The 26,671-nt window shown below is 49.3% G+C and overlaps 1 protein-coding gene across 8 annotated transcripts in view; it reads right to left on the bottom strand.

Moving 5' to 3' along the window:
- LOC117728186 (DNA-binding protein SATB1) overlaps positions 1-26,671 on the bottom strand; it is a 49,401-nt gene that overhangs the window by 7,073 nt on the left and 15,657 nt on the right. For 5 of the 8 annotated variants that reach the window (XM_034528970.1, XM_034528973.1, XM_034528972.1 and 2 more), the window contains exons 4-11: positions 26,160-26,286; positions 23,064-23,187; positions 17,744-17,855; positions 16,735-16,812; positions 13,807-14,315; positions 11,838-12,050; positions 8,748-8,822; positions 8,260-8,415 (exon numbers count right to left, since the gene is read on the bottom strand). In XM_034528970.1, coding sequence (XP_034384861.1) covers positions 8,260-8,415; positions 8,748-8,822; positions 11,838-12,050; positions 13,807-14,315; positions 16,735-16,812; positions 17,744-17,855; positions 23,064-23,187; positions 26,160-26,286 — 1,394 coding nt within the window. The remainder of the gene's footprint in view (positions 1-8,259; positions 8,416-8,747; positions 8,823-11,837; positions 12,051-13,806; positions 14,316-16,734; positions 16,813-17,743; positions 17,856-23,063; positions 23,188-26,159; positions 26,287-26,671) is intronic. The other 3 variants (XM_034528976.1, XM_034528977.1, XM_034528975.1) reach the window with 2 other exon arrangements.

The raw sequence follows: 26,671 nt of genomic DNA, 5'->3' as shown, positions 1-26,671 counted from the left end.
ACCCGTCCAGCCAGCGAACGACCGCTGCAAACACAGCCAACATGGGAGCTCAGGGATGAGCGACAGGCAGGCAGGCAGACAGACAGGCAGAGAGACAGGCAGGCAGGCAGAGGGGCCTGTCACACGGCCTGGCCAACACCTTCCCTCTAATCTCATTTGCTTGTTATCAGCCCCATCAGGCTGACCTCGGCCACTGCAAAATAAATAAATAAAATAAGCCAACAGATGTCCATCAATTTGCCATTTGAGTTTATTTTTCCCCTCCTTCCTCGGATTACTGCGTGACCACAAATCGTGCCTCAGTTAGCTGCCGCGGTTTCAACCCCAGAAGCAGACAGTGTGTACCGAGCACCGTTTGGATTTTGCATCATATGTATATGGAAAAAAAAATCGGATCAGATGACAAAGAAGAAGAAGGAAGAACACAACGACAACAAAATGAATGAAGACATGATTGCGGGTCGGAGGGCAGCAGACAAACCTCTTCTGTGTGTGAACAAGGGAGGCGGCTAAAAGGAGGAGAAGACAATGCGTTATTGTGTCTCCTCCTCCTTGAAGCTGGCAGAGGCCAAGCGCCGCCAGACGACGGCGTGCAGATAAACGCCGCCGATAGCACGCTGCCGATACCACGCTGCCGATACCACGCTGCCGATACCACGCTGCCGATAGCAGCTGCCGATACCACGCTGCCGATAGCACGCTGCCGATAGCACGCTGCCGATAGCACGCTGCCGATACCACGCTGCCGATACCACGCTGCCGATAGCACGCCGCCGATAGCACGCCGCCGATAGCACGCTGTCCGATAGCACGCTGTCCGATAGCACGCTGCCGATAGCACGCTGCCGATAGCACGCTGCCGATAGCACGCTGCCGATAGCACGCCGCCGATAGCACGCCGCCGATAGCACGCTGTCCGATAGCACGCTGTCCGATAGCACGCTGCCGATAGCACGCCGCCGATAGCACGCCGCCGATAGCACGCCGCCGATAGCACGCCGCCGATAGCCCAACTGCACGTTCAGCCCGCAAGCTAACGCGCGCTGTAAAACACCAACGGCGGCATTAGGCCGCGGTGGACGCCCATCTGCTGACGCCGAGTGTGGAAAACCTCCCCGATGCTCCGACATATGCGGATCTCCTGCAACAATAAGCAATAATTCACAGCGAATTGAGCCGGCAGCATCGGAGGGAACTAATAACAACAGCCTACAGTCCACTGAAGTGCCGTGTGTTTCATTCGATAACGGGGTCAGGTGACAAAAGGCCCAAACTCCCAAAAGAAAAAGGTCCATTGAGTCCTTTTTAATGGCGCGTTATTCCAAGTTCATGGTCTGTGGTCCATCAATGCTTCTAGTGTGAGGGTTGAATTGATGGTTTGACATCAAGATTATCGCAGCGACACTTTTTCTATTCATAAAGCCGTCTGGACGTAGTCTCACTTCTGGGAATTCATAAGGAAGAAAAAAAAAAAAGAAATTTACACTTCTCTTTATCCTCGTGGGTAAATTCTTCCCTGCATTAGTTATTAAGGAGCAGTGGGCTGCAGTGGGGGTTAGTGAAATCCCCCTCTCCAAGTACCAGCTCATGCCCGCTTTGAAAGCACTCAAACCTGGTTCAGTGCCTTGCTCAAGGACACTTCGACACGCAACTATGGGCAGAGCGGGGACCTTGTGGTTACGGGACGAACTCTCAGAAAAGGTTTTAATAGGGGGAAAACTATTATAGTATATACTATATATATATATATATATATATATATTGATTCTATTGCTTTGTTTACCTCTGAATTAGTTTTCATAACTTCGCCATCTGACTCTAATTCACACGCTTTGAGTATTCATAAAGGAGTCACACTCCCAAAGAAGATGGCGAAAACTGAAATGACCGACATGCCCTGCGGATGTTTGGATGTGTGACCGCAGTAATGGATGATGACATTTTCTACAGCTGCTTTTTTTAATTATTTTTTATCCGAAAGAAAGCTTTTGAAGATTTTTAAACCATTTGAAAACTTGCTTTGAAAAAGAAAATAATGTACATTTCTTTTATTATTAAATCCTCTTGATTTTGACTCTTGCTTCCCAGATTCTGGTTGCCAGATTGTGTCGCCATCCTCTTTTGTGAGTGGCTGAGCTTTAGGACAAAAATTATGCCAAACCATTAATCTCTATTCGAGAAGTCTTCGCCAAACGGCGAGCGTTTTTCTCCGAAGAGGGGTCGCGACCTCACCAGATACAATAAGCGAGTCGACAACAATAACAGACTGGCGGCTAACGCGGCGCGCATTGTGGAGGCGAGGCGTGACTGTGCAGGAAACGGCCGTCTCTGTGTCAGCGCTCCCACACAAACAATACCGACCAGTTCTGTGCGGCAGCTCACGTCACGGCTGCCGAACCAATAAAGTGTGTGTGTGTGTGTGTGTGTGTGTGGTGGGGGGGGTTGGTTTCCTGCAACCAAATAGAGGCAGATGGAGCATAAAGAATAACCAAAGGCAAATGACCAGTCCATCTAAAATGGAGCACATTAAACATCTGTGTGGTTGCAGCGTTTTCCCTTTTTTTCTTCCTCTTTCTAGCTGTACGTTTTGTTCTTTTTCAGCAAAGTTCTTCACACACACACACAGAACATGGTAACAATGGTGCCTTGCTCAAGAGACAAGAGAACATCTTTTCATTTGAATCTATAGAAGCCAGCGATGATGCTGCAGTCCGTGTTTGCAGCGTAATCCAGTTCATCCGGCTGATGTCTGCTCAGCTACACTGAACGTTCAAACACCACAAACCTTCTTCTTCTTCTTCTCTGTTCAATGCAGGCAGACGGAGGACGAACGCACAGACGACAACAAACACGCTGGAGATGAACAACAACAACGGCAGACAACATTACAAACACAGAAAGCACCTACATGCAGTCTGATTCCATCAATTATAAGGGGCTTGATTGAGATTTAATTCAAAGCTTGGTTTAATTGCTAATATCAAAGCATAATTAAGCTGATAAATCATGAGTGATCTTATTGAATTAGGGATTGAAATAGCAGAGAACCTGCAAATTGTCTGTGTCAGCTAAATACGTGTTCTTAATTGGCTTACAAGTTTGCTTCATATACTAATGAAACCCAACTAATCTTCTGGAATAGAAGCCGCGAGTGAACTATTTGAGTTTTTGTGTGGCAGCAAAGTAAACACCAAATCAAACGTCTCTGTGTAAGTGGCTGAAAAGGCAACTTGTACGTCCTCCTTCTAGATGACGAAGACGGAGCGACGGGGATGGTGAAGGTCTCCGCTCAGAGAGATGAGGAGACACTAATGCTCACAAGCACCAGCATGAGCACTTGGATAGGTCCTAATATCTCCCCATGCAATTCCCCTGGACTCCATCAAACCCACTCCTGTAATCTCTCTCTCTCTCTCCTCCCACCTCTCTCTCTCTCTCTCTCTCTCAGGCTGCATCTGCCGGAGCCAGTGGCTGTAGTTAAATTGAAATATTTCCCGGCGTGTGTCAGAAGCATGCAGAATGATAATTATGACAGATCTGATTAGGCGGGCCGTGGCGGGCGGCTCCGGGCTGCAGGTGCGACCTTGTGCATTCCTGAGTGTGTAAATAAAATTAATTACAAGCGCAGGGGGCGCGCGGCGCGTGACACCGGCGCGCACAGGGGGGACTCCCACGGGGGGCACCCTAATGGAATATTTTCCCCGAGTCTAATAATACAGTTGGTATTGACTTGAGGTAATTAGGGGGATCATTAAAGCCCTTTTCCCGGCGTATTTGCCTGCCTGATCAGATTAGCGAGAATGGGCCTCAGAACAAGCCCTGTGTGGTCTGTCAGGGGGAGTGGAGGCAGTGGGAGAGAAAGAAAGAGCTAGCAGAATGCTGCTCCTGTCACTGGGACTTAGGGAGCGCTTGCTAACAAGCGGCCGAAGGCTGGGGACTAGTAAAGTTCGGCACGTGGCTAGTAGGTTGAGCGAGGCTAGGCCTCGAGAGCGACCAGCAGAAAGGGGCTAGTGGACTATTAGCAACGTGCTAACTCAGTTAACGGGCTAACACCTGCTCCACGGCAGAAAACATTCGTCTTATAATAACGCATTAGGGGTGACGAAGAGACACATTTGGAGTGCTGACAGTCGGGGGGGGAAGATGCCTAGTTTGGACCCCCCCCCCGAGGAGGAGTGGGTTGCGCAATTGGAGACAGATGGGGTGAGAGGTGGCATGTAAGGCATAAGTGAGAGAGATGGCAGGAGGGACACAAAGTGCTCTGAGCATGCTCAGTGAGACCCCGGGGCCTCTGCTGAGAGGAGGAGGGCAGCGGAGAGAAAAACAGGCTGGTGGGAATTCCACTGTCCATTAAACAATAAAGGAAAGGCTCATTTCAGAGGGAGGGGGAAGACTTACCGTTTGCAAGATAATTCATTCGCTAAATTAATTATTCAGACAGCTGGGTCTCCAGTTCAAGAAATTGTGTCTTTAATAATAGAGAGGATCTGGCCTAGCCTGTTTCCCATGGCAACCTAATAACCAAGCAGGCGCATGAGATAAATAAATAAATCAATTAATAAACAGGCACGGCCCTTTTGGATCCCTCGGGGGGGGGGGTTGCGATATGCTCGCTCTGATCTGCCTAATTTGAGGGAGAGAGAGAGGTGTGGGGAACTGTTAATCTACAAACAAAAGAAGTAGAAGAAGAAGAAGAAGAAGACGTCTTGATGGCCGCCCTGCCAAAGTACAACTTGTGAAAAGTGGAGCAAACACAGTTCCTGATGGCGCGAGGCGTCTATGATGTCATTTAAAAACATTTGCAAACAACTCTTCATGCAAAAGACTTCCAACACCGAGTGGCTTCTCAGTAACAGACAAACCTCTGAGCGGTCACAACCCAGAAACAGACACCCGAAAGGTCAGCCATCTGCCCCTCTTGTTACGCAGCCATTGGATGGAGCCGAACGATGTGTGAGTGTGAGTGTGTGTGCGTGTGTGTGTGTGCGCGTGTGTGTGTGTGTGTGTGTTGGCCTGGTCTGGTTGGGCGGGTCATGTGCTAAATATCGGAGATTAAAGCGTTCAAGCCCCCATAAAACATGTACGACCACTAATGGGATTCAACCCCGAACAGGAAATTAGTCATTTTCCAAACATGAAGGAAGCGTTATTCTGTCACCCTCCCTTCCTACTCGTATCAGTGCCCCCCCACCCCACCCCCACCCCCTCTCCAGACCAACAAGGCACTCACCCCTCCCTCCCCTCTCACCACCCCCTACCCTCCACTCCGGGGACTGCGGTGCCAGGCGGGTGCAGGGTGACAGATGGCATACACCAACCTCCCTCCTACTGCACCAGCCCCCCCCCCCCCCCCCCCCCCCTTCCTCCTCCCCGCCCCCCCTGGTGGCGCAGCGGCGGACCAGATCAGTGCCATTCTGTCTCATTAGAGCCTGGCTAATTAGCGTAGCCTCTTCCAGGGGAGACTGGGCGATGTGAGAGAGAGAGAGAGAGAGAGACACTGCGCTCTGCAGTCTTCTGGTCATTGAGGAGTCGGAGGGCTTTGAGCCCCGTGGCGTGCGGCGCTCCCAGGGCGCTTGTTTTGCGACAGCGGGGACTCTTGATTTTTTTTTTTTCTCCAATTCCTCCCAGGAAGATGTTTGGACATAACGGTCGCGTCAAAGCCCCCCCCCCCCCCCCCCCCCCCCCCGACCCTCTGCCCACCTCCCATCGCTCATCTGAACATGAGCCGCCCTCTCTGTTAACGCGGGTGAGAACAAAGCCCAGTAGCCCGCTAGATGGCTGCTCGAGCCCCACTGCGCCGGTTAATAACGTTGACATCCAACTCCGGGCTGTCCGGCTCGCGGCTCCGCGGGGGCTCAAAGCGAAGCGGGACCCGCTTGGCGAGCGGCTTCTGGCGCCGTCCTCGATGGATTCGAACCAGCGACAAACTGTCCTGGAGCTAAAGGGATACGCAGCATTCGATCATGAATAGTGATTCTTTTTATCAAACACTGGGTGTAATATCTGTCCTAATAAATCAGAATTGCTGCATGGATTACTTAAAAAATATGTTGTATGCATAGACTCGAAGTGAAATGGCGACCATCAATCTGATGAAGTAATATGGCTCGGGTTAGATTCACTGCTCTATGGTTACTACTTTGAATACGTGGCAGTAAAAGAGTGATTGAAATGCAACATTGAATGTGTGAAGGGGGGTGGAGGCCTGCAGTGGTTACGAGCCCTAAGAGAGGACGATGGCTGCGTTCCAGGAACCCCCCAAACACACACATTCAAATGGGCCTGCACATAAACCCGTATCTATATGCAGAATACAGAAATACACACAAATAAGCAAACACTGAGTGGAGCGTGCACCAATCAGTGAACTCCTTTTTTATGGCGTTTCCACCCAGGAGGACCACTACTGCCTTTGACCTCCTTCAACTCCACACCTCTTATTTCTCTCCTCTTCATCCCTCTGTGAACGAGGCCAGCGTGTCGCACACCAACACACTTAACCGGTCACCTGATCCTGTGCCTAAGCATGCTGGGAAATCCTGAGCTGAAGAGGTCGAACTGCACACCGAGCCGACGGGACGGTGCCTGTGCCTCCTTCCCTTCCCCCCGTGATTATATCCCCCGGACCCCATATGGGCACCCTGCCAGTCCGGCCCATCCTCCACACTCGTCACCAACCGCAGCCACACTGCACTCCAACCCCCAGTGTACCAGCAGGCTCTGCTGGCATGGCGCTCCACCGCAAAGCGTGGAGGGCGTTGTTGGTGCTCCTTCCACAGGACGCTGTGGGCCACATGAAGCACGTGAAATCTAATGTTAACCCTTAAACACCTTAAAACGAGACCATTTTATGAAATGACCTGGTGGATTAATTCAATAGTAATTGTTGCAGCTCCACTGCCATCGACATATTATAACAATGGCTCCGATGTCGGGGGAGAAGACATTTCAGCACAAATAGATTTTTAAAGGGAAGCAGCCGGTGAAAAGTGGGTGCCGGTCACTGTTTTTTCAGGGTTTAGGGGTCCTGATGGGGAGGAGCAGGCCTGGCCTGGCGCTGCCGGTAGTCGTGGCGATGCCGGCTGGGTAGTAAGGGGGGAGACCAGCTGCCCGGGGAGCGCCCATTACGAGATGGAGCCAGAGATAAGTGCTCTCCCAGGCCCCCTTTCACAGGCATAATTAGCACACTTCTTATCTGCTGCTCAATTCACATTCACACCCGCCTGCCATGAATGGAACGTGAAAGAGAGGCAGAAATCGTGGGTTGTGTGTGGGGGGGGGGGAGAGAGAGGTAGAGGGGCAAGACAGAAGGATAGGAGTGAGGTGGAGAAGGCACGGTGGAAACCTGTTCCCAGACAAACCTTCATTTGAGACGAGGGGGGCGAGTCAATGCCACCTCGCTCGCCCCCTTTCTCTCTCACCAATCCTTCCAAGGAGTCTTTGAACTCCTGAACAAAAACAGTGGTTTGTGCATCAAACTGCAATTTGGTAAAACAAAGCTATCTGAGGGTATAATCATCCTAATCAGCAAGAAAAAAAATAAAGCCTTTGCAGATATTTCAAGATTATTCCGCCCTTGGTGATCTATTCCACCCCCCCACCCCCCCACCCCCCCACCCCCCACCGTCTTCATCGAGCACAAACTCCTCCGACAGACACGTGAAAGAAAAACTTTAATAATAACTTCTTAGTGCTACAATTTAAAATTGCTTTTAATGCACAGCTAAGTTGGTGGTGTGTTTGCAGCACACACACACACACACACACACACAGGCTGGTATTGTGTGAGCGCGCTGCTCTCTGGGAGAAGATAACCGGGGCCCCATCGTCTTACTGAGCGCTCAGCTAATATAAACAGGTTTGTTTGGTGTCGCAACAGCGTTGACGGATAAACTCCGAACCCACAATAAAGACGACATGTGTGTCATTAAGTCTCGCTCGGGGGGTTCGGCTGGATTTCTACTGTTTGCATCTAGTATCAACAGTTTGAAGAGCGCTGATGGATCTATATTCTTTTCAATTTCGTGTGTGTGTGTGTGTGTGTGTGTGTGACTATATGACACGTCAATACTGCTGTAAGAGCCTCTTTACAAAGTCAGATCGAAGAAGTTGTGATTAACGGCATTTACACATTATTTCTCAAAACGGTAGATACGCCAGCGTTTGAGAAAAAGAAGACACGTGTCATCGCTGAGAGAAGAAACACGGCGTGTAGCTCGAAGTGGGAGGAAGACGACGAGGTGCGGCTCGGGTCCCTACCTGGCTCTTGGAGGCGGCCACCTTGGCGAACAGGGCCTGGGAGACTTTGGCCCTCTTCATCTCCTGCTGGATCTCGTCGTAGATGGTGGAGTTGATGTTGAGGATGCAGCTCTCCGTCTTGCCGTTCCACTCGCTGGGCAGAGGCGACGGTTTCACCTGGTTAAAAAAAGGGGAAGGTTACCAAAAAGAACGTGTTTTTTTATTTCTAATACTTTGTCAGATGTTGGATTCTCAGTTGTGTGTATGAACTGGATCAATGTACTATTTTTTAAACCTAATTTGCAACATTAAATGTATGTCAAATCTTAATATTAGTGGTATTAGACATTCTTTACACACAAAAAAAGAATATCAGCCTTTCACTCAAAAGATAATAGCAATTAATTGCATGTTAGAGGATAATAAGCCTCAAGTGTGCGCATTGTCTCTGATAATGCGTTCAGATTGGTGGAGGTGGAGAGGTGAGGTGGGTGGTGTTATCTGCTCACAGGGGAGAGGCCCACGGGGATCCTGGGATTCCAGTCCTCGGGCCTCACGCTGTTACAGTCTTCCCTCCGGGGCTGCTGTGTCGGGAAAACAACACAAAAACGTTATTTGCTCAGGCTCACACAGGGGAAAGAAGAAAAAAAAGGGTAATCTGGCTAAACACACGCACACACACACACACACGCACACACACTGGAGTGTAGACTACACCCACGCTCGGCTCCAGCGCTACTTTGCTCAAAAACACTTGGACGTGTTGTGAGGAATGTTATTATTCTTATGTCAAGCTGGTGATTAAAACATCAATGCAAGTCAAGTGAAATCAAATCATCTTCATTCAGCGGCTTGTTGCATCTTGACAAAAATCCTTTGACAAGTTAGCAAGTATCCTAATAAAAGCATTACCCACCAACCATTAGCATATGAATCATTCCATACGAGCCCTTTTGAAAGGAGACATCGGCAGGGTTGGGTATACAAGCGCATAGCATTCAAATAAATCATAATAACACCAACAGCTACTAACGCACGGCACACAGCCTGTGATCAAAAACACACACACACACACACACACACACATATATATATATGTGTGTGTGTGTTTAAGTGTTTTGTCTAGACGCCGAAATACGAGCTCCTTTATGTGTCAAAGACAATCGCGTAGGTGAAACTGGAATGCCGGAGCATTCGTGGGCCTTTTCACGGCGTTCCTTTATTTGTTTTTATGGCATGGACTCGTCAGTCGGAGCGGTAGGTTGCCATGTCGAGCTAATTGTTAAGGCCGGGACGTGCGCTAACTGGCTTTTGGAGGAGTTGTGCCGAGCCATCGAGCCCACGTGAGAGAAACATACCTCTGCATCTGTTTTTACGAGGCCAATAAAAACCCTCCTCTGTCTCTGGCTCAATTGCCACCCTGGCTGATTTATGTGCTTAAATTCACACCGCATTGCTCCATAGGAGAGGCTGGCAGATGGCCAGGTGTACGAGTTGTTTGTGAGAAGTGCCTTGTGTAGGAACGGGTCGGCATGATGAATGTTGACGGGTTTGAGTCATGCAGGTGAAGTATATTAGGGCCTCAAGATATGCCATGGATGTGCCAACAGCGGTATATATAAAAAACAACAACAACCACAAACTTGAGTTTGTACGCCGTGTACTCGTCTCTGTGTTTGTTGTTCCGTTGTTATGCATCTCTGCAGCTCTGGAAGCTGAAAGGTTTCCTCTGTACGTTCATTCTGAGAGGAAAGTGGCCGACGTGATTAATGAAAATATAAAACGTAGTTCCCGATGTTCATTTCTGCATCTGAGACGTCAGTAAAGAGGCGAAAGCTGCAGCCGGAAGCGTAAACCTGAATGCAGCTCAGGAGAAAGATATCGGCTCCCTCTGATTGGTCCTCCCAATGGCATACGTACGAAGGAAATACAACCAATCAGAGCCAAGGAGTCTCCCACGCAGCTGTCAATCACAAGCTCATACTACTCGTCACAATGTTGCACTAAAATATTAACAGGAATTATGTTCTTGCAGTGCCTCTTTCCAGAAAACATATTTCACTCAAAATGAGGAAGATTGTGACGCGGTCGCCATGGTGAAAACCCAAAAGCTCCGCCCACCGGCGGCGATCGTCTGATCGGAGTTAGAGCTTCTAATTGACAGCTGTCAGAATATAATGACAAGCAGTTACTCCGGTGGGTTATGAAGCCAAACAGAGGCCCGCTCTCTAACTCTGAGCCTCCGATTGTGAAGCCCCGCCCCCGTTTAAAGTTCAGCGCCGCTGCTTCAGAATGCGTCGTTCTCTCTTTAGAGTTGGCCTCCTGCTGAGCACTTCATCTGGGGGAGGTTTACACTCTGGAGACGTCTGTCTTTCACCTGAATAAAAAAGCCGGATCTGCACCGGCGAGCGGACAGAGACGGCCTTTGTCGGCCCCCGTCGCTTTCAGATGCGGCTGACCGCTCTCACAATCGGCTTAAGTGGTGGAAAGTCGCCTCATGCCTTTCAGATGAGGGCCACAGGTTTGCTGCGAGGGTAGAACGCTGTGCTCCGGTTCCTTTGGTGACGGGTGGGACCGACTAAACGATGCTTGATCTTTCTCGGAGCTCGCCGCCGCTGAGTGAGCTCCATTTTATTTATTTTTTTAAACGGGAGGGCTGTTAATGCCGCCTAATGCACGGTAAAAGGTCAGAATTAGCACAAAGTCATTTGTGCATCATTCTCACCTGCGTGGCGAGCGTCGGGGACGACGTGGGACTCATCGACATGCGGGGAGAATGTAAAGTATGCTCTCGGGTGCAAATGGGCTTTTATTTATTACACGACTCCCCCCGACAGGTAGCAGCCTGAGACAATGCAGGGGAATGTGAGGTGTGGCAGAAAACAATGCGCTCGCGTCCACAACCTGCTGTTGTCACGCGTAAACAGGCGCCTGCCGACCAGCGAGCGGCGCGTTGTTTCCCCTCTTGTAGCCGACAGGTGTCAGGAGGTCTTACGCGCGTCTGGATCGAGTCCAGGACGCCACCGACAGACGGAGTCTTAAAAACACTCCTGCAGGCCTGTTCTCGAGCCCGAGCGCATGGAAACACACGGAACCAGATCTACTAGTTCTAAAAAAGTGCATTGAACAAACGCAGCCTTTGTCGTCTCTCCTCTCGCTGCGTTTCCGAACTCTGGCTGCACTTTTTGCTCCATCTCCGATATGAGACATTTGCATTTGCAAGTCTCTGTCATTATGCAAATGATGCCAACGACAACTTGTTTTTTTTGCATTCTGCAAGTTAGCAAGCTGGCGAACCTGGATTGTGTGCGTTGGGCCAGTTCGGTCACACGGTTGTACTTGAGTATTTCCCTCTGTGGCTACATCATCAGATCAATAACGACACATCTGGGCTGCTGTGATCCGCCACTGACTGCATTTGTTGATATTAATAAGAGAACAAACAAAGCTTTTCTTCGTTCATGATTGTTCTCTTTTGAATACAACAAGGTGTGATTACTTTGAGGTGCACAGTAGATGCATAACACTGCGTAATGAATGCACATTCATCTCGTGTTGCAGCGGTGCGTCGGCTTAAATCCAAATAAAGCCTCTGGTACCTGCACGGGTCGGATGGGCGGGGTGCTGATGAGCGGCGGGGCGCCCATCGCCGAGGCTGCCGTCAGGCTGCGCTCCCTCTCATCCTGGTAGATGCGGTCGCGCTCGGCTTCCAGCAGCTGCAGGAAGTTCTGCATGGCGCGCAGGTTGACCAGCAGCGACTGGGAAGCCGTTTTAGGGTCCTCCTCCTTGCGTAGGATCTCGGACAGCAGGCCCTGCATGAGGGGGGGGGGGGAAAGAAAGAGGGGAAACAGAAGGAGAATAATCACATTAGAGGATTCTTAAACAGTAAAGGAGAGCCATGAGTGCAAATGGAGACTCTAATGACAATGGAGATGACACTCAGACTGCCTTTTTAGGGACTTCCTTCTAAGCCTCCCCTTCCCTCACACCGTCCCTACGGTTCCTCCCTGCCTTCCACCGTCGACCCCCGCGGAGCGTATTGGTCCATCATTCTGTTCCGTTGAGTGGCAGCGCGTCATCGATCGTATTTTTGTGGAAACGCTCCTCGGCTGCGATGTGAAAGTCGTGTGCGGCGGGGCAATCAGCGCGTCCTCTGTTTACTTTTCAATAGCGCTGGATTCCGTCATTACGAGTCGGCGATGACTCCATTATCAGAGACGCGTGATTGGGCCTTTTCATCGGCTCTTGGCCACACGCTGAGCAAACCGCCGCTCCGCTTCTCTCACCATCAATAGGTGTGATTTGGTAATAAAACAAGGTGATGGGGGGGGGGAAACATGCTGATGCTTTTTAAATATTTTCTTCTTTCTTTTCTTCCTAAAGCTGGCGAGCAGAGCTGCAGACATGTGCCGTGATTCAACTGTACGTGTCATGTTTAGATGAAGGTGGGTCCGTGGCATCCCAGACAGGTATGGACAGATACTCGCATGAAATATGAGTCAGAGTGACGTTGTTATTTACGCGAGTGTTCAGGCGAAGTCGTGTTTCATCCGCCTGCATTCTCCAGCGGCTGCATGCTTATCATTCTTCGCCATCAACTCCTTTCTGTCTGTCTTTTCGGTCAATTATTTTCCTCGTAAAAAAAAAAAACGAACTCGGCTCCTCCCCCTTCGTCTCCTCTGATCCCCCCCCCCCCACCCCCACCTTCATGTCACCACTCGACAGCCCCCTCTCCCCCCCCCCCCCTTTCTTTTATTAACACTGATTCGTGGGAACAAAACATAGGCCTAATAAATAATCCTCCTACGGCACATCGGCCACGGATAAGACTGTGTGGGAGCTCGCATGAGAACTGTCTTAACCATATCACACACACACACACGCACACACACACACACACACACTTATTTTGGGTCGCGGTACGTTCTAATTCTGATAGATCTTTATCAGTTGACGTTCTTTTCTTTTTCTTTCACAGCGACTTCAAAGCAAATGGACTTTGTTCAACGTTTGTTCACCTCCCTCCGCCCCCCATGTGCAGACGGTGCATCTTAAGACACAATCGCTGCCTTCTGCGTGTGTGTGTGTGTGTGTGTGTGTGTGTGTGTGGCCTCTCACTAAGTGAAACCACATTATTTTGCAGGGAGGGAACGCACGCCATGACCGAGCCGGGTTCTTTGGACTCAAGGCCTTGAAGTACAGTAAAAGGTGCTGAGAATTATGAACTGTAAAAATAATAACAACAAAATAAATACTTTAGTAACTTCCTTGATGTGACGTATTTCCTCATCAAACAGGTTGTTGGTGTGGACTCTTACGGCAGAGAGGAATGCACTTTGCATGTTTGTGCTATGGGGACATTTTTGGATGGACACCATGTCGCTTTAGTTTTTAACCTTAAATGACATTATCATGTTTCACGTGGCACCTTCTGCCAATTGCATATACATTTGATTGATATTAAAGTTATTACAGCAGAAAGATAAATGAGGCTTTTACTACTGCTAACGTCAGTGCTGCCAATGACTGGACGTAGTCGTTGTCTTCTTAAAGTTAAAGGCTCCTCACCTGGGTTCTGTTGAAGGCCACGCGGGCGAAGACGGCCTGTGAGATGCCGGCCCGCTTCAGCTCGTCCCTCACCCACTGGTAGATCTCGACGGACACCTCGGTGTTGGAGGACACCTGCGGCTCCATGGGCTTGTTGTGGGAGTTGCGGTTGACCGGCGGGTGGTTGAGGTACTGCTGCGACAGGGACTGCTGCGCCAGCAGCCGGTTCACCGCGTACTGCTGGTTGAGGATCTGCGCCATCACGAGCTGCTGGTTGACCAGCTGGGGGCTGATGGGCGTGGACACCAGGCCCGGGTGGTGCATGCCGGGGAGCTGTGGCTGCCGGCCGCCGTTCTGGCCGCCGTGCGGCGGCGGGGCGTGAGGCAGCGGGGGCACCGGCGAGGAGGGAGTCTGCTCCGCCGTGCTGCCGGGGATGGGCTGCTGCTGCTGGGAGAAGCCCAGGTGGTTGTGGTTGTGGTTGTGGCTGTGATTAGAGCCGGGAGGAGACAGGTCGGACAGGCCGTCCATCTCTGGCGGAGGAGAACGAACGAGCGAAGAGACGGAGAGAAAAACAGAATCAGTTTCAAAGTCTTCCTGGAGGACCAAAAGGTTGAACCTCATGGTCTTAATGTCACCAGAGCCATAATCTGCATCAGATCACACTGTAACTTCAGGTGAAGCTTAGCCCGTCAGCTAACATTTACTTTCATAACTTATGGAAAGGGTCAGCACATATTCATGAATAGAAACCCAAACCCACCCACAGATGTGCACAGAGGTTTAGTGTCCTGGTCCGAACCCAGTGTCCGCTTACTGGTCTTGAAAACAGCTGATCAAAAATGGAAAGAGCCTCGTTGTGTTTTGACCTGTGTCTTCCACAAGCCACGCCTTCGACATTAAGTCCAGAACATCTGTGGCCTCATCATGTGAATGAATAAAAAAATGTCTTGGAGAGACAGTGGAGTGAGTGTAGGTGCAGGATAAATGTGTGTGTGTGTGTGTGTGTGTGTGAATCTGATTCTCTCAAAAGAGAGATTGTTAATTCTAAAATAGGAAACACAAGCTAGCCAATATAAGAATTTGAGGGGCGGCCGGTCCGAACATGAACGCAAGGAGCACATGGGAGGACACAAAATAAAGAAATCTCTGTGCCGTCATTTAATGGCGTTTTGGGAGAGTTTTGAGGCACCTCTTGCTTTGGGTGTCTTTAAGTCCATAATGGCTGCTCGGGAATATTTTAAGGCCGGTTTAAATGATGTGCTTAGAGGGTGAAAACAATGATTTAACGTTCAAAGTGCTACCCACAGCGTCGCGAACGAGCATTTGGAGCAGCCGGACGGTTTTTCGGGTTTCCGCCTCCCTTGACGGAGCGAGGGGGCAGTAACACCTTACGAGTGTGCTGCGGCCTTCACGTCCCACAGAAAGGCGTCGCATGAGATTGCGAAAAAGCGTAAATTGCTGTTATGGGGGACGAGGAGGCGGAGGGGGGGGGAGAGTCTTCAACAAGCTGAATTTTTCAGCAGATGAAAGATTAAGTGTATGGATGTTTTCCAAAAATACCCACAATAATCGTGTGTTTCTTAACTGTCAGCAAGCACAAAACACCCGGCCAAGACGGGTCTATTGAGTGTTTGTCCAAAACAAATGATGTTGGTGTGCAGGGGGGGGGATACAAAAAAATCTTGGTAATAATCACATCTCTTCCCATAATCCCTGGCATTCCCCGGCTCTGATGGTATGGCGTTTCTATTCACTCATATGTGAATGTGTGTGTGTGTGTGTGTGCATATGCTCCCTCGCACGGACTGCTGGGGGGCATGCTCACAAACACACACACAAGCACACGGAGAGGCATTTCCATGCAAATTGAAAAGAGAAGGGGGTGACAGAGGAGCATGGCAGGCCCTGGGAGAAAAAGGCTGCCACAGAAGCCGGAGTCCTCGTGTGGAATCCTGCCACAAAAGAGCCCCGGATTAAACACACAATGGGAATGGGATGTGGGCTGAGGGAGGGGGGGGGGGAGGTGTGTGTGTGTGTGTGAGAGAGAGAGACATACAGAGTGACCCAACGCTCTCTCTCTCTCTCTCTCTCCTGCACTGGCGTTGCCGCCTCAAAAGAAGACACGCCGCGTTCGCTGGCGGCGCGGCGAAACGCCACTTCAGCTGGGGGGGCGGCGCCCCCCCCCCCCACCTGCGCCCAGGTACTTATTCCCCTTGACTTGCGGCTCAAACTGCAGCGCGTCGAAGTAAATGCAGAGTCACATGTGACGCCGCATGCCAAGGCACAAAGGGATGACCGTGCCTCTCGCTCTCTCTTCCAGCCCCCTCAAACTTGGCATTTCCCCAGCTCGCTCTCTTCCTGCCGTTTCGTGGCCACGCACAGCAGACAGCAGCCCGTCATGAATATTGAGGTCGTGGGCGGGGGGGGGGGGGGGGGGGGGGGGGGGGGGGGGGGGGGCACCTGAGGCTTGTGTGCCAAGGTTTTCTGTGAGTTTGTGCGAATGCATCTCGAGATGTTAGCGCATGCTCGTGTGCGTCGTAGACATCGGTGGACTCGATGTCCCCGGAGGGAGCGACACAGGGAGAAAAAAGAAAAGCCCAGTTTATGCTCCTCTAGAGCCAAAAGGAATCGGCCTTTAATTGTATTCCAGTCTAAGGAGAGACGTTACGACGTCGGTTGATCGGGTGAAGGATTGTTTGAGCAAACGATGCAAATATGGGATTTTTAAGAGCCGTGTGTATAGAGTTAGATTTTAAATTGCGATTGAGTTGAGGCAAGAAGACAGTCAGTAAGATTAGGTATCGAGGAATGTGGCTCCAAATCAGTGTGTTTGTGTACTTTCGTCAGGAACCTATAATTCATGTCAATGTAATGTCCTCCAAAGTGTGTGTGTGTGTGTGAGAGTGTGTGTGTGTGTGTGTGTGCGTGTGTGTCCATGTTGCGACATACCTAGTGCATTGGCACGCGGGCTCTCTCGGAGGACACACGTCCCCAGGTAGCCCTCCAGCTGGGATGGTTGGCGCATGCCTGCACAGCCGGATGGTGGAGCACGCACACACACACACACACACACACACACAGACAGAGTTGTGAGAACAGAAACACGCGGTGAAGTCGCCCTACTGTACTTCTCTCTCTGAGCAGAATCACGACATTTAAAAACACCGAGAATAAAAACCACATCGAGAAGTTTTGTGACGGAGGAACGCGTGTGAGTGCACGTGGGAGTGCACGTGGGAGTGCACGAGGACAGCGGGTCCTGGAGTAAGTAATGTCTCTCGGCATATGCTGCCACTTTAACAGAAGCAACAAAACAAAAAAAACATCAGATAAGATATGATCACAACGCGCTGTGAAAACATTTTTGATACAATATCTCATCTGTCATCACGGCGAGCACTGGCAAAGACAAATAAAAAGAAGATGGTTCAACAGATTGTTAAAGCTAATATCTCAACATTACACTGAGCTTAATTCAAAAAAATAAAGCGGAATTCTCCGTGCAGCTGGGGGTGCTCCGAGTATCACATAACCTCATTTCCTGGAGGGTCAAAGGGGATTTCTTCTTCTTTTTTTTTGGTGGTGATAATATAAAGCGTGCGTTGATAAGAAAATCTAATTGAATTTCAGGCGAGGCGGTGGCCGTTCTGAAGGCATTGCTGCCTTTTCAGTCGTGAGGCAAACACGACAATTAAACAGTCAGAGGCCTCAATTTGGCTCTCGCTGTTAGTTAAAGCAATAAATGGATAAATCAGAGATAACGCAAAACTGCAGAGTAATCTTGAGTTATTAGATAACAAGATAAAAATGTATTTCTGCTTGACGCAACAGCAGGAAGACAAAGAGCCGCTTGGTTAGGGAACATATTGTAATGACGATTGGTGTGAATCCGTGTGTGTGTGTGTGTGTGTGTGTGTGTGTGTGTGTGCCATACTTTGCGCCCCTCCGTTTTGCTTACCCATCATATCTTTTGTCTTCTTGAAATGTTTATACCAGCGCCCAAATTCCTGACACTTCGCCGCCGACACATTTGCATAGTAAGTGCTGTTCACAATGGAGGAAATCATACTCTGAAAGAGAGAGATTGATTGAGAGAGAGCGAGAGAGAGACTTTAGATTCTCATTGTGGAGAATGCAGACATAATATTAAAGCTTGTGAAACATGCAGTAACACCGTAGCTTGTCAAAACAAATAAAAGATAGGGGACACGGTAAAAAAATTAAATAAAAGGAAATAAAATACCAACAGAAAAAAGCCAACTGAAAAGTATCAGACATGCAGTCATTTTGGATCTCGTCCTCTAAAAGGTGAAACAAATCAAATCAAACAATATTTTTTTTATCTGTTCTTCTTTATCAAATGCCGTTGAGTTTGTCGGGAACATTTTTTACTTTTGGGTAAATCACGGAGGTCAACCGAGTCCCGTCGGCGTGGAGAGCACACGGACATGAAATATACGTTTACCTTCAACAAAACAAAAATGTACAAAGAATTATTGGATATGAGCATCTGGGGGAGCCGGGCGATGTAAACAGACGAAGCTCTTTCATTTTATTCCGCTCTGTATTTATGCAATCTGTTGACGACAACGACTTCATTCTCGGCCTCTTCCCCTTCAACCGCCTCGGAAAAAAAAAAACACACAAAAAAAAGGAGGCGATATTTTTCTTTCCCTTCCACTTTCATTAAAATTAATGTTTTTAACACCTTGCCGGCCCTCCGGGCGAATAGCGCAGTTGGTGTGCGGAAGACAATGTTTTTTGATTGTTATAAATATTCAAAAGAACCAAACCATCTGCTTTCAAATTACAGGTATGCCATCTTTATCATTTTCTATAATATATGCGCTTGGAGGATGGCGGGTGGGGGGGGGGACCTTCTGGCAGAGCTGCACGGAGGTGCGAGCACAATGATCGGGGAAGGGGAGGATTCTGGTTCACAAAAGGAGGGCGAAGGGTGGAAGCTGTGCCTTCAGAGAGGTCGACCGAACTCTGACCTCTTGACCTCTGTCAGCGCTGCGGTCGAACTGGAGATCAATCGATCCCAATTTTTCTTTGCCGATTCCGATTCCGTCGCCAAGTCGGCGTAAACCATCAACACGTCAACAAGTTGTCTTTTTACTTCGGCATCAAATGATATCGGTGTGTTAAGGAAATAAAAGATTGGATTCTTGTGCTTATAAAATAACATAAGCTTCAATACTCGTAATTACGTAATAGAGCTTTAGAGCTTTAACGCATCATATTGAAGGCCAATGCAACCTCCGGTAACGTTAGCCGTTTAGCCGCGTGCTACTGGCAGAATACTGTGTGTGTGTGTGTGTGTGACGTTGCTATCGGCGGCAGCAACAACAAAATAAATCCTAAAGATGAGACTCAATGCTCTCAAAGGGGTCCGTGAGCTCAACTGTTCTCACCAGCTTCATGGGACCCCTCAACGCTTACGGGACGGACGCGAGAGGCCCAACAACGGCGCACAGGAGTCGATACTCAAGCCGTGGCTTCGATTGGCCGAGAGGGAACGCAGGCAGCGCTTCTTTACGGTCACGAAAAGGAGTCCACAAAGTCCCGGCGTGTACCCGCTGGAGCCCGGGCCGAGCTCTTGTCACGCCCGCTCAGCCGTCGGGGCGAATTTGAGCAAACCGTGCTGTGGTGCATCATGCCGTCATCACCGGGGGGTGAAGAGGTCTGCATTTGGACTTGCATGGTGTAACAAAGCAGCCTTTAATAGATCCTCTGAAAAGACTTCATTCAACGAGGAGCGCCGATAGAGTTCAGGTTAGGGTGAGGAAGTCAGAATTGCCCTTTTTTAATGGGTCATACATTTATGCATGAAGCAGCTCCTTTCTTTTGGATTTATTACCGGCATCAGAAAATAACAACTGCAACATTCTATGGTCTTAAAAATGATAATCCCTGTTCATTCATTATGATCGGCGTAAGTCAGTGTAAATAAGAATGAATGGATTTTTGTTCGTGATTTATTGAGCTTGGGAAAAAAATGTATAAATTGGTAGAGCAGCAAACCACATGTTCCAGTTCAACCTGGTTCTGGTAGCCGACTCCCAGGCCGAAGATCCACTGGGAAGAAACAACATGTATTTAAAGCAAGAAGAGTTCCCCTTTGAGTCGGCGGGATAATGAACTCCTCTCCTCCAGCCTGCCATGTTTTATTTACAGTATATCTGGGCTAAGGCGGCTCCAGGCAACAACACCAGAGACCTGCAGAAGACGGCGTGCCTCTCTCTCTCTCTCTCTTTCTCCGCCATCTTTGACACAGATGTTCTAATAAACGCTCCTCATTAATCAGCCCTCTCCCTCAATACATCACTCTACCTCTCACAGGGGGCCCGGCGTGTGTGTGTGTGTGTGTGAACGAAACAATACACACACACACATTCTCTCTCTCTCTCTCCCCACTGCTCTGTCACACACACATGCATACTCACTAAGTGAAATCAAGCAGATAACCAGAGCCTCTGCTGCTACTGCGGTGCCAGCAGGAGGGCTGTGTAGGGCTTGTCAACAGGTAGCATGGCCGTGTGTGTGTGTGTGTGTGTGTGTGAGCGTGTGTGTGGACCCTTTAAGTGATAGCCATCTGCAGCACAGAGAGCTTATCAGCAAGACCAGGAAGTGGCACTGGGCTACAATCGGTCCCCAACATCTACTCCACTCCCCATCATGGGAGACAGGAAGAGAGAGAGCCTACAGTGTGTGTGTGTGTGTGTGTGTGTGTGTAAGAGAATAGCGGTGCAGCAGGCAGGTACTGTAGGCACCCAGCTGCCAGCGTAAGAGTGTGGTGCACACACTGGCAAAGGCAAACACACAAAGTACAACCCCTGCAGACACACACACACGGCGCGGTTACAAGAACGCACAGCAGAGCAACACTCGCGCACGCACACGATTAAATACACACACACACACACACATTCCAACTTAGCCTGATGTCTTGAATCAGCTGGGGAAAAGCGCATCACATTTGCAACACTGCGCCTCGTCTCTCGCCAACATCTCACACAGCTCAATTATGGCACACATTCATCTCATCTGGGATGACCCCCCCCCCCCTCCCCCCTCCCTTCAATCTAACCCACACACACACACACACACACACACACACTGGCAACCAGGTTGCCCCTATGGCTGCCGAGGTGGTGAAGGCCCGCTAAGATGGCATTTTGATGACTATTTGCTGCTACGCAACGCAGCAGCTGGTGCATCAGGGGCCGCCCAGCGAGAGCGAGCAGGGGGTGGCAATGGGAAAGAGTGGGGTGAGGTGGTGGTGGTAGGATGGGGGGATCTCGTTTGTTGCCATAGTTTCTGCGAACACGGGCAAGGGGGTTGCTAAGCTCGGTAGCTCTTAGCGAGCTTGGAAGAGATAATAAGCCTGATTGGCTGATGGAGGAAGTCGAAGTCAGGTCGTGAGTCCGGCCCCCTCGTACCATTTGAAGCTCGAGCACACAAAGCGTGACTCGCCCCTGCTACAAAAGAGTCAAACTAAAATGTGTTCGACAAGACCTCGCACAAAAGAAGAGCTCCCCCCCCCCCCCCGGCCCTCCTCTCCCCACTCTGCTCCCCCCCCTCCTCTCTGTTCAGAGGTGGGCTAATTCTCTTTCACTCACTCATCCGTTGACCTCCCTTCTCGGTCTGGGATTACGCAGAAGAATATCAAGGAAACACTAATCCTTAAAAGGTGCCAATCTTATGCCACGCCCCTTTTCCTCCTCCCACTCCTTTCTGTTTCCCCTTTTGGTCAAGTCAGAAAGCTCGGAGGGGTTCATCACTGGTCAGGGCGTCCCCTCAATAACGACAACCGGTCCACTGAAGGGGGGTTTTGGGGGAAGAGCGAGCCGCCGCTCTGCAGGCCACACGAGGCCCCCCCACGGAGTAACAGATGTCAAACACCATCATGGCAGCCATGTTTGAACAAGGCAGACTCGTGTGTCATCATCATCGGGGCGCGGAGAGACTGCCAGTTCCTCTCTCTCTCTCGAAACCGCTTACAAACCGGATATCGCATTGTTTGAATCCTTAAAAACAAGACATGGCGATAAAATAAGGCAATAAAATAATGTGCAGGTAGAAGTCGAGGCTTAGATTCGGGACTCGTGGACTCTACGTGAAGCGAAGAGTCTCATCTCTCATCCTCGCTGGAAAGCCACAAGAAGAAGCTCCAGTTTTAATGTGAGCCGTGTGCGTATTTGAAAGCAGTGTGAGGAAGGCTGTGTGCGCCTGTGTGTGAGATCCTCTGAGCCGCCTTCACATATGGACCGTAAACAGGGTGATTACCAGACCGGGCTGGGCTGCGCCTGAACGCCACCCAGGGACTCTTTACATCATCAGCGCACTGCTCATGCCCGGCTAAACACACAAACACACACACTGTGAGAGTCACACACACACACACACACACACGCAGTGCAAATGAGGGTCTCCAGGTGACCATACGGTGGCCTGGGAGGAGCGCTGGCTTCATACTGAAGGCACCGACGCACACGCTCGGATCCAAACACAAATAACACTTTCGCATACGCGTCCCGTACGTTGACGTGCGTTTCACAAACGTACTCTAGACACACACACACACACACACACACACACACACACTGTGGCCCTTGTGAGAGATATACTGCCGTTTCATTCCATTCACTCCAGAGCTGCCTCCATGATATACTGACTGCACTGCCTGTTAATACAATATCTGCGCTAGTGCTTTCTATACAACGTCCCAGCACACACACACACACACACACACACACACACACACAATACAAGGCCTGACATGTGGACGTGCGTACACGATGTCCAGCCTGAAATGTTGTGAATTAACTAAATGGGGGGGGGGGGGGGGAGGAAAGAACAAAAAAGAACAGAAACAATCCAGATCGTTCTGGGTTCGAGCCAATGTTTATCTAACAATAACCATACGTTTAACAACACCTCTGCTTTTTGGCTGCCGTTGCATACGTGTGTGTGTGTGTGTGTGTGTGTGTGTGTGTGTGTGTGTGTGTGTGTGTGTCGGAGGCGCTAAAAGAAACCGGAAAAAAAAATCATGCGGCAAACAAATGACAATAAGCCATTGATTTTGATTTTCTATGCCGATTCTCTTTCCCAATGGATCAAACTCAGGGCATTTGATAAGCACAGGATAAAAGACAGTGGTGATGGAGATACGGGTGTTTGTTTGTGTATGGTAGCAAGGGGGGGGTGGGGTTGGGCGTTAATCTTTTTTTTATTATAATTTTATTTTAAATAAGCAGACTGGGCTTCAGCACCTGTGATAAGGGACATTCTTTAGCCAGAGAGCTCTGATTCATGTCTTTGAGTAACTCCTTGAGGGCGTTTCTTACTGTAGAGTGGCTCCATTGCTCGGGCGGCAGGTCCTCCAGCTTAGGACAACTGTGGAGAGAAAGAGAGGAGGGGAGGGGGTGGGAGGGTAAGATAAGGGGGGAGGAAAAGGGGTGGGGGGGTGTAGAGGGAGAGAGGGGTGAAGAGAGAGCATGAGAAACAATTCAGATGGAGAAGAGACAAAGATAGAAAGGAGAGCCAGCGGCCCTGATGGTATCAAATACAGCGAAATGATCAAATACACAGGTCACAAATTCAGCAACGCAATATCTAAAAAATGTTATCACAAATTGTGACGGTTGGGCATTCGGGCAATAACACCAATCTTTGAATCGGGGAATACATTTGACCCAAAATCCCAACGGGAAGTTGTCCCGCAGCATCCTGCAACACACCGCTGCAGAACAGACTCATTTCTGGCACAATTACATGATTAAACAATGTGATTATTTCCTTGACATTGCTTGTTGTCCTGCTGTGACCAACAGTTCGAACATCAACGAGATCTAAATGAGAGAAAAGCAGCGAAATCCTTCATTCTGCCATTAAACCGTCGATTCATACACTGCCAGCACCACTCAAGTGTCCGACTCAAGAACCGGCAATTAACTTTGCCCGAAAACCGAGGTTTAAAACCGCCGAATATCTAGTGATGAAACGGCAAAATGACTGGAACAATCAAACCCTCCTCGCTCTCCGTCGGTAGAGATGAGCAGACCAGAGCGAGCGAGAGCTGAACACACGGCTCGGTTTTTTTTCTTCTTCTTCTTCTTCCTGCTGCAAGCGCCCCTCCAAGACAGACAGATTTCATTTGGCGCATCAAGCAGATGCATCTGGAGATTGCTCTGTCTCTCTCTCTCTCTCTCTCTCTGCCTGCCTGCCTCGCTCTCTCCCTCTTTCATATTCTCTCTCTCTCCTGATTGTTCTGATTAGTTAATTACTTTATACAACACATCTGCTGGATTGATGCATGAATTATACATCAGCTGCATGTGGCGACTATTATTTTGTGTTACTTCTACCTTCCTGGCTCGTTGTGCTCGGCGAAACAATTTAAGGTGTTACTGGCTAGAGTTCTGCGTCAGTCGGTGGCGGGGGGGGTGGGGGGGGCTTGAAAGGGATGGCGGGGACAGATAATGGGCGAGGAGGGGGGAGACAAATACAAAACAATAACAATACTGACAACAATATGCAGCAGAATCAAACTATATTTATAAATCACATGGAGGTTGGCGTTGACGTTGGGCGTGTGCGGAGAAACTCATACACGAGACGTATACACGCGTTCGGCACGTGTCGCAGAACGACTTTTTTCCCCGTTAAAAAAAAATCGACACTCGACTTGACGAGAGCGATGAGGCGTCGATCGAGGGGCGACGAGTGCACGAGACGCCGCGCCCGTAAATCTGGGTGTGTTGTAAATGAGCAAAACGGGGGCCGACGGGGAGAGCGGGATAGGCGGTCGGGGCTAAACATCTGCTCGTAACGAAACCTCACACACTCGCTCGCGCACAAACAATGGATTTGCCAGAACACCTTAAACTGCTCCAGCGGGCTAGAGAGCCTCTGGGGAGAAGGAATGAGGGAGGTGGTGGAGAAAGACAGCTATCCGTGCAGTCAAGGCTAGCACGCCGGAAATAAACACAACCTTCTGTGTTCTGGCTGGTGGACGTGTTCACATCAGGCAGTGTGTGTGTGTGTGTGTGTGTGTGTGAGAGCACTTCATTGGTGAAGGTGGGTGGTGGCGATGGCGGTAGGGGGGGATACACAGAAGAAGAGGGGAGAGAGAGGGAGAGCGAGGTAGAAAAAGAGTCGGAACAGCAGCTGGTGCAAGCCTCCACAGCAGCGCCACTTTGTGTGTGTGTGTGTGTGTGTGTGTGTGTGTGTGTGTGCCTATGAGCACATATGAGGCTGTTTGCGTCTGTGTCTATAAATGCTTGTGTGCTCTCGCTGTGTGTATAAATACAGCGAAGCCTCACTCCTACAGAGTAGCATTTAGCATACAATATGGTGAGTGATGGCACCAGGCAGCTAGCGGTGCTCGAGTGTGAGAAGCTTGTTAGTCTTCGCAAGTCCAACGCGACGCAGATTCAGAAGGAAAAACTGTATATTTGGCTTAAAAATAGCCGGGTTTATTTATGGAACTATTTCAGGTGAACAACCGCGCATTCATCTGCTGCATTTTTAGCCCTGCACAGTCTCCAGTTGGCCGTTCCATTCATTTGATAATTTTAAAGTGGTGTTTTTTTAAAAATCTGCCGTGTTTTCTGAACATTAGTTAACATCTCAAACTATTTAAATATGTACTTGATCGCACAGCGCAGAATAAGTTACATTTGTCAGCACCCCCTCGACCCCAACGTCACGTCAACGAATGGAAGGGACTTTGTGTGACTCCCGAAATGCTCCCCCCCCCCCAAATCTAATATACATTTTCATATTCAAATGATCCGTGTGTTTTTCTTTTACTATTTACATATATATTTGAATGTAGAATTTGTTGACAGCCCTTGTTCCCATCACTTGTCGGTCAAACAGATCTCTGTGTTTCTTTAGCACCGCCAGACGAGGAATCTTTCAGTATTCAAACGGGTTTTTTCCGCATTTCCTGGGAAAGGTCAGTGTGTTATGTGTGTGTGTGTGTGTGTGTGTGTGTGTGTGTGTGAGTAACAGAGCTATTCTCAGTATCAAACATGCAGAAGGTATCGTCAGATTGGCACAAGCCTGTGGGCATACAAGACATGCTCCGTGTGAGTGTGAGAAGCAAAGAATAAAAAAGGTAAAACTGTGCTTCAGTGTGTATTCAAGGAATCCAATACTGCTGTGTGTGTGTGTGTGTGTGTGTGTGTGTGTGTGTGATTTAGGTTATGACACTGCATTTTTGTAGGCGGTAGAACAACTCGTTGGTACTCATGTGTGTTCAAGTGTGTTAGCTTCGAGTAGACACTGTGAAGGGAAGCGCGACTGTGTGTGTGTGTGTGTTCAAGTGTGTGTTCAAGTGTGTGTGTGTGTGTGTTCAGTACCTGTGCAGCTGGATCTTAAGCGTGACCACGTGGTAGACGTCCTGCAGCATGTCAGCCACCGTAGCGTCCGGTGCGTCTGTCACGTATGACAGCGGGACAGGGTTCCACTTCCCCACCTGAATCATACCTGGACGACGGGAGGTCACGAGGTCACGAGGTGTGGACGGACAACACACACGAGACCAGACAAGTAGAAACAAGTACAAGAGAGCACCTTAGCACAAAGTCCATTTTAGCATCTTTGCTCGATGTCACTTCAAAGAATAACTTCATCATGAATATATATATATATATATATATATATATATATATATATATATATATATATACACACACACACACACACACACAGAGTTTACAATTTGTCACAATTCCTCCGGAGACTACCTTAAATTCAAGTGGCACACCTCGAGGAAGTAAACTCATGGGAGAGGTGGACTAAGATGGTTTGAGTGTGTGTGTGTGTGTGTGTGTGTGTGTGTGTGATGGACAGGCTATAATAAAAGAGCCCG

The sequence above is a fragment of the Cyclopterus lumpus genome, chromosome 25 (assembly GCF_009769545.1).
Source record: "Cyclopterus lumpus isolate fCycLum1 chromosome 25, fCycLum1.pri, whole genome shotgun sequence".
Classification (NCBI taxonomy): Eukaryota; Metazoa; Chordata; class Actinopteri; order Perciformes; family Cyclopteridae; genus Cyclopterus; species Cyclopterus lumpus.
The sequence above is the reverse complement of the archived record's forward strand: the minus strand, read 5'-3'. Positions and strand labels throughout refer to the sequence as shown.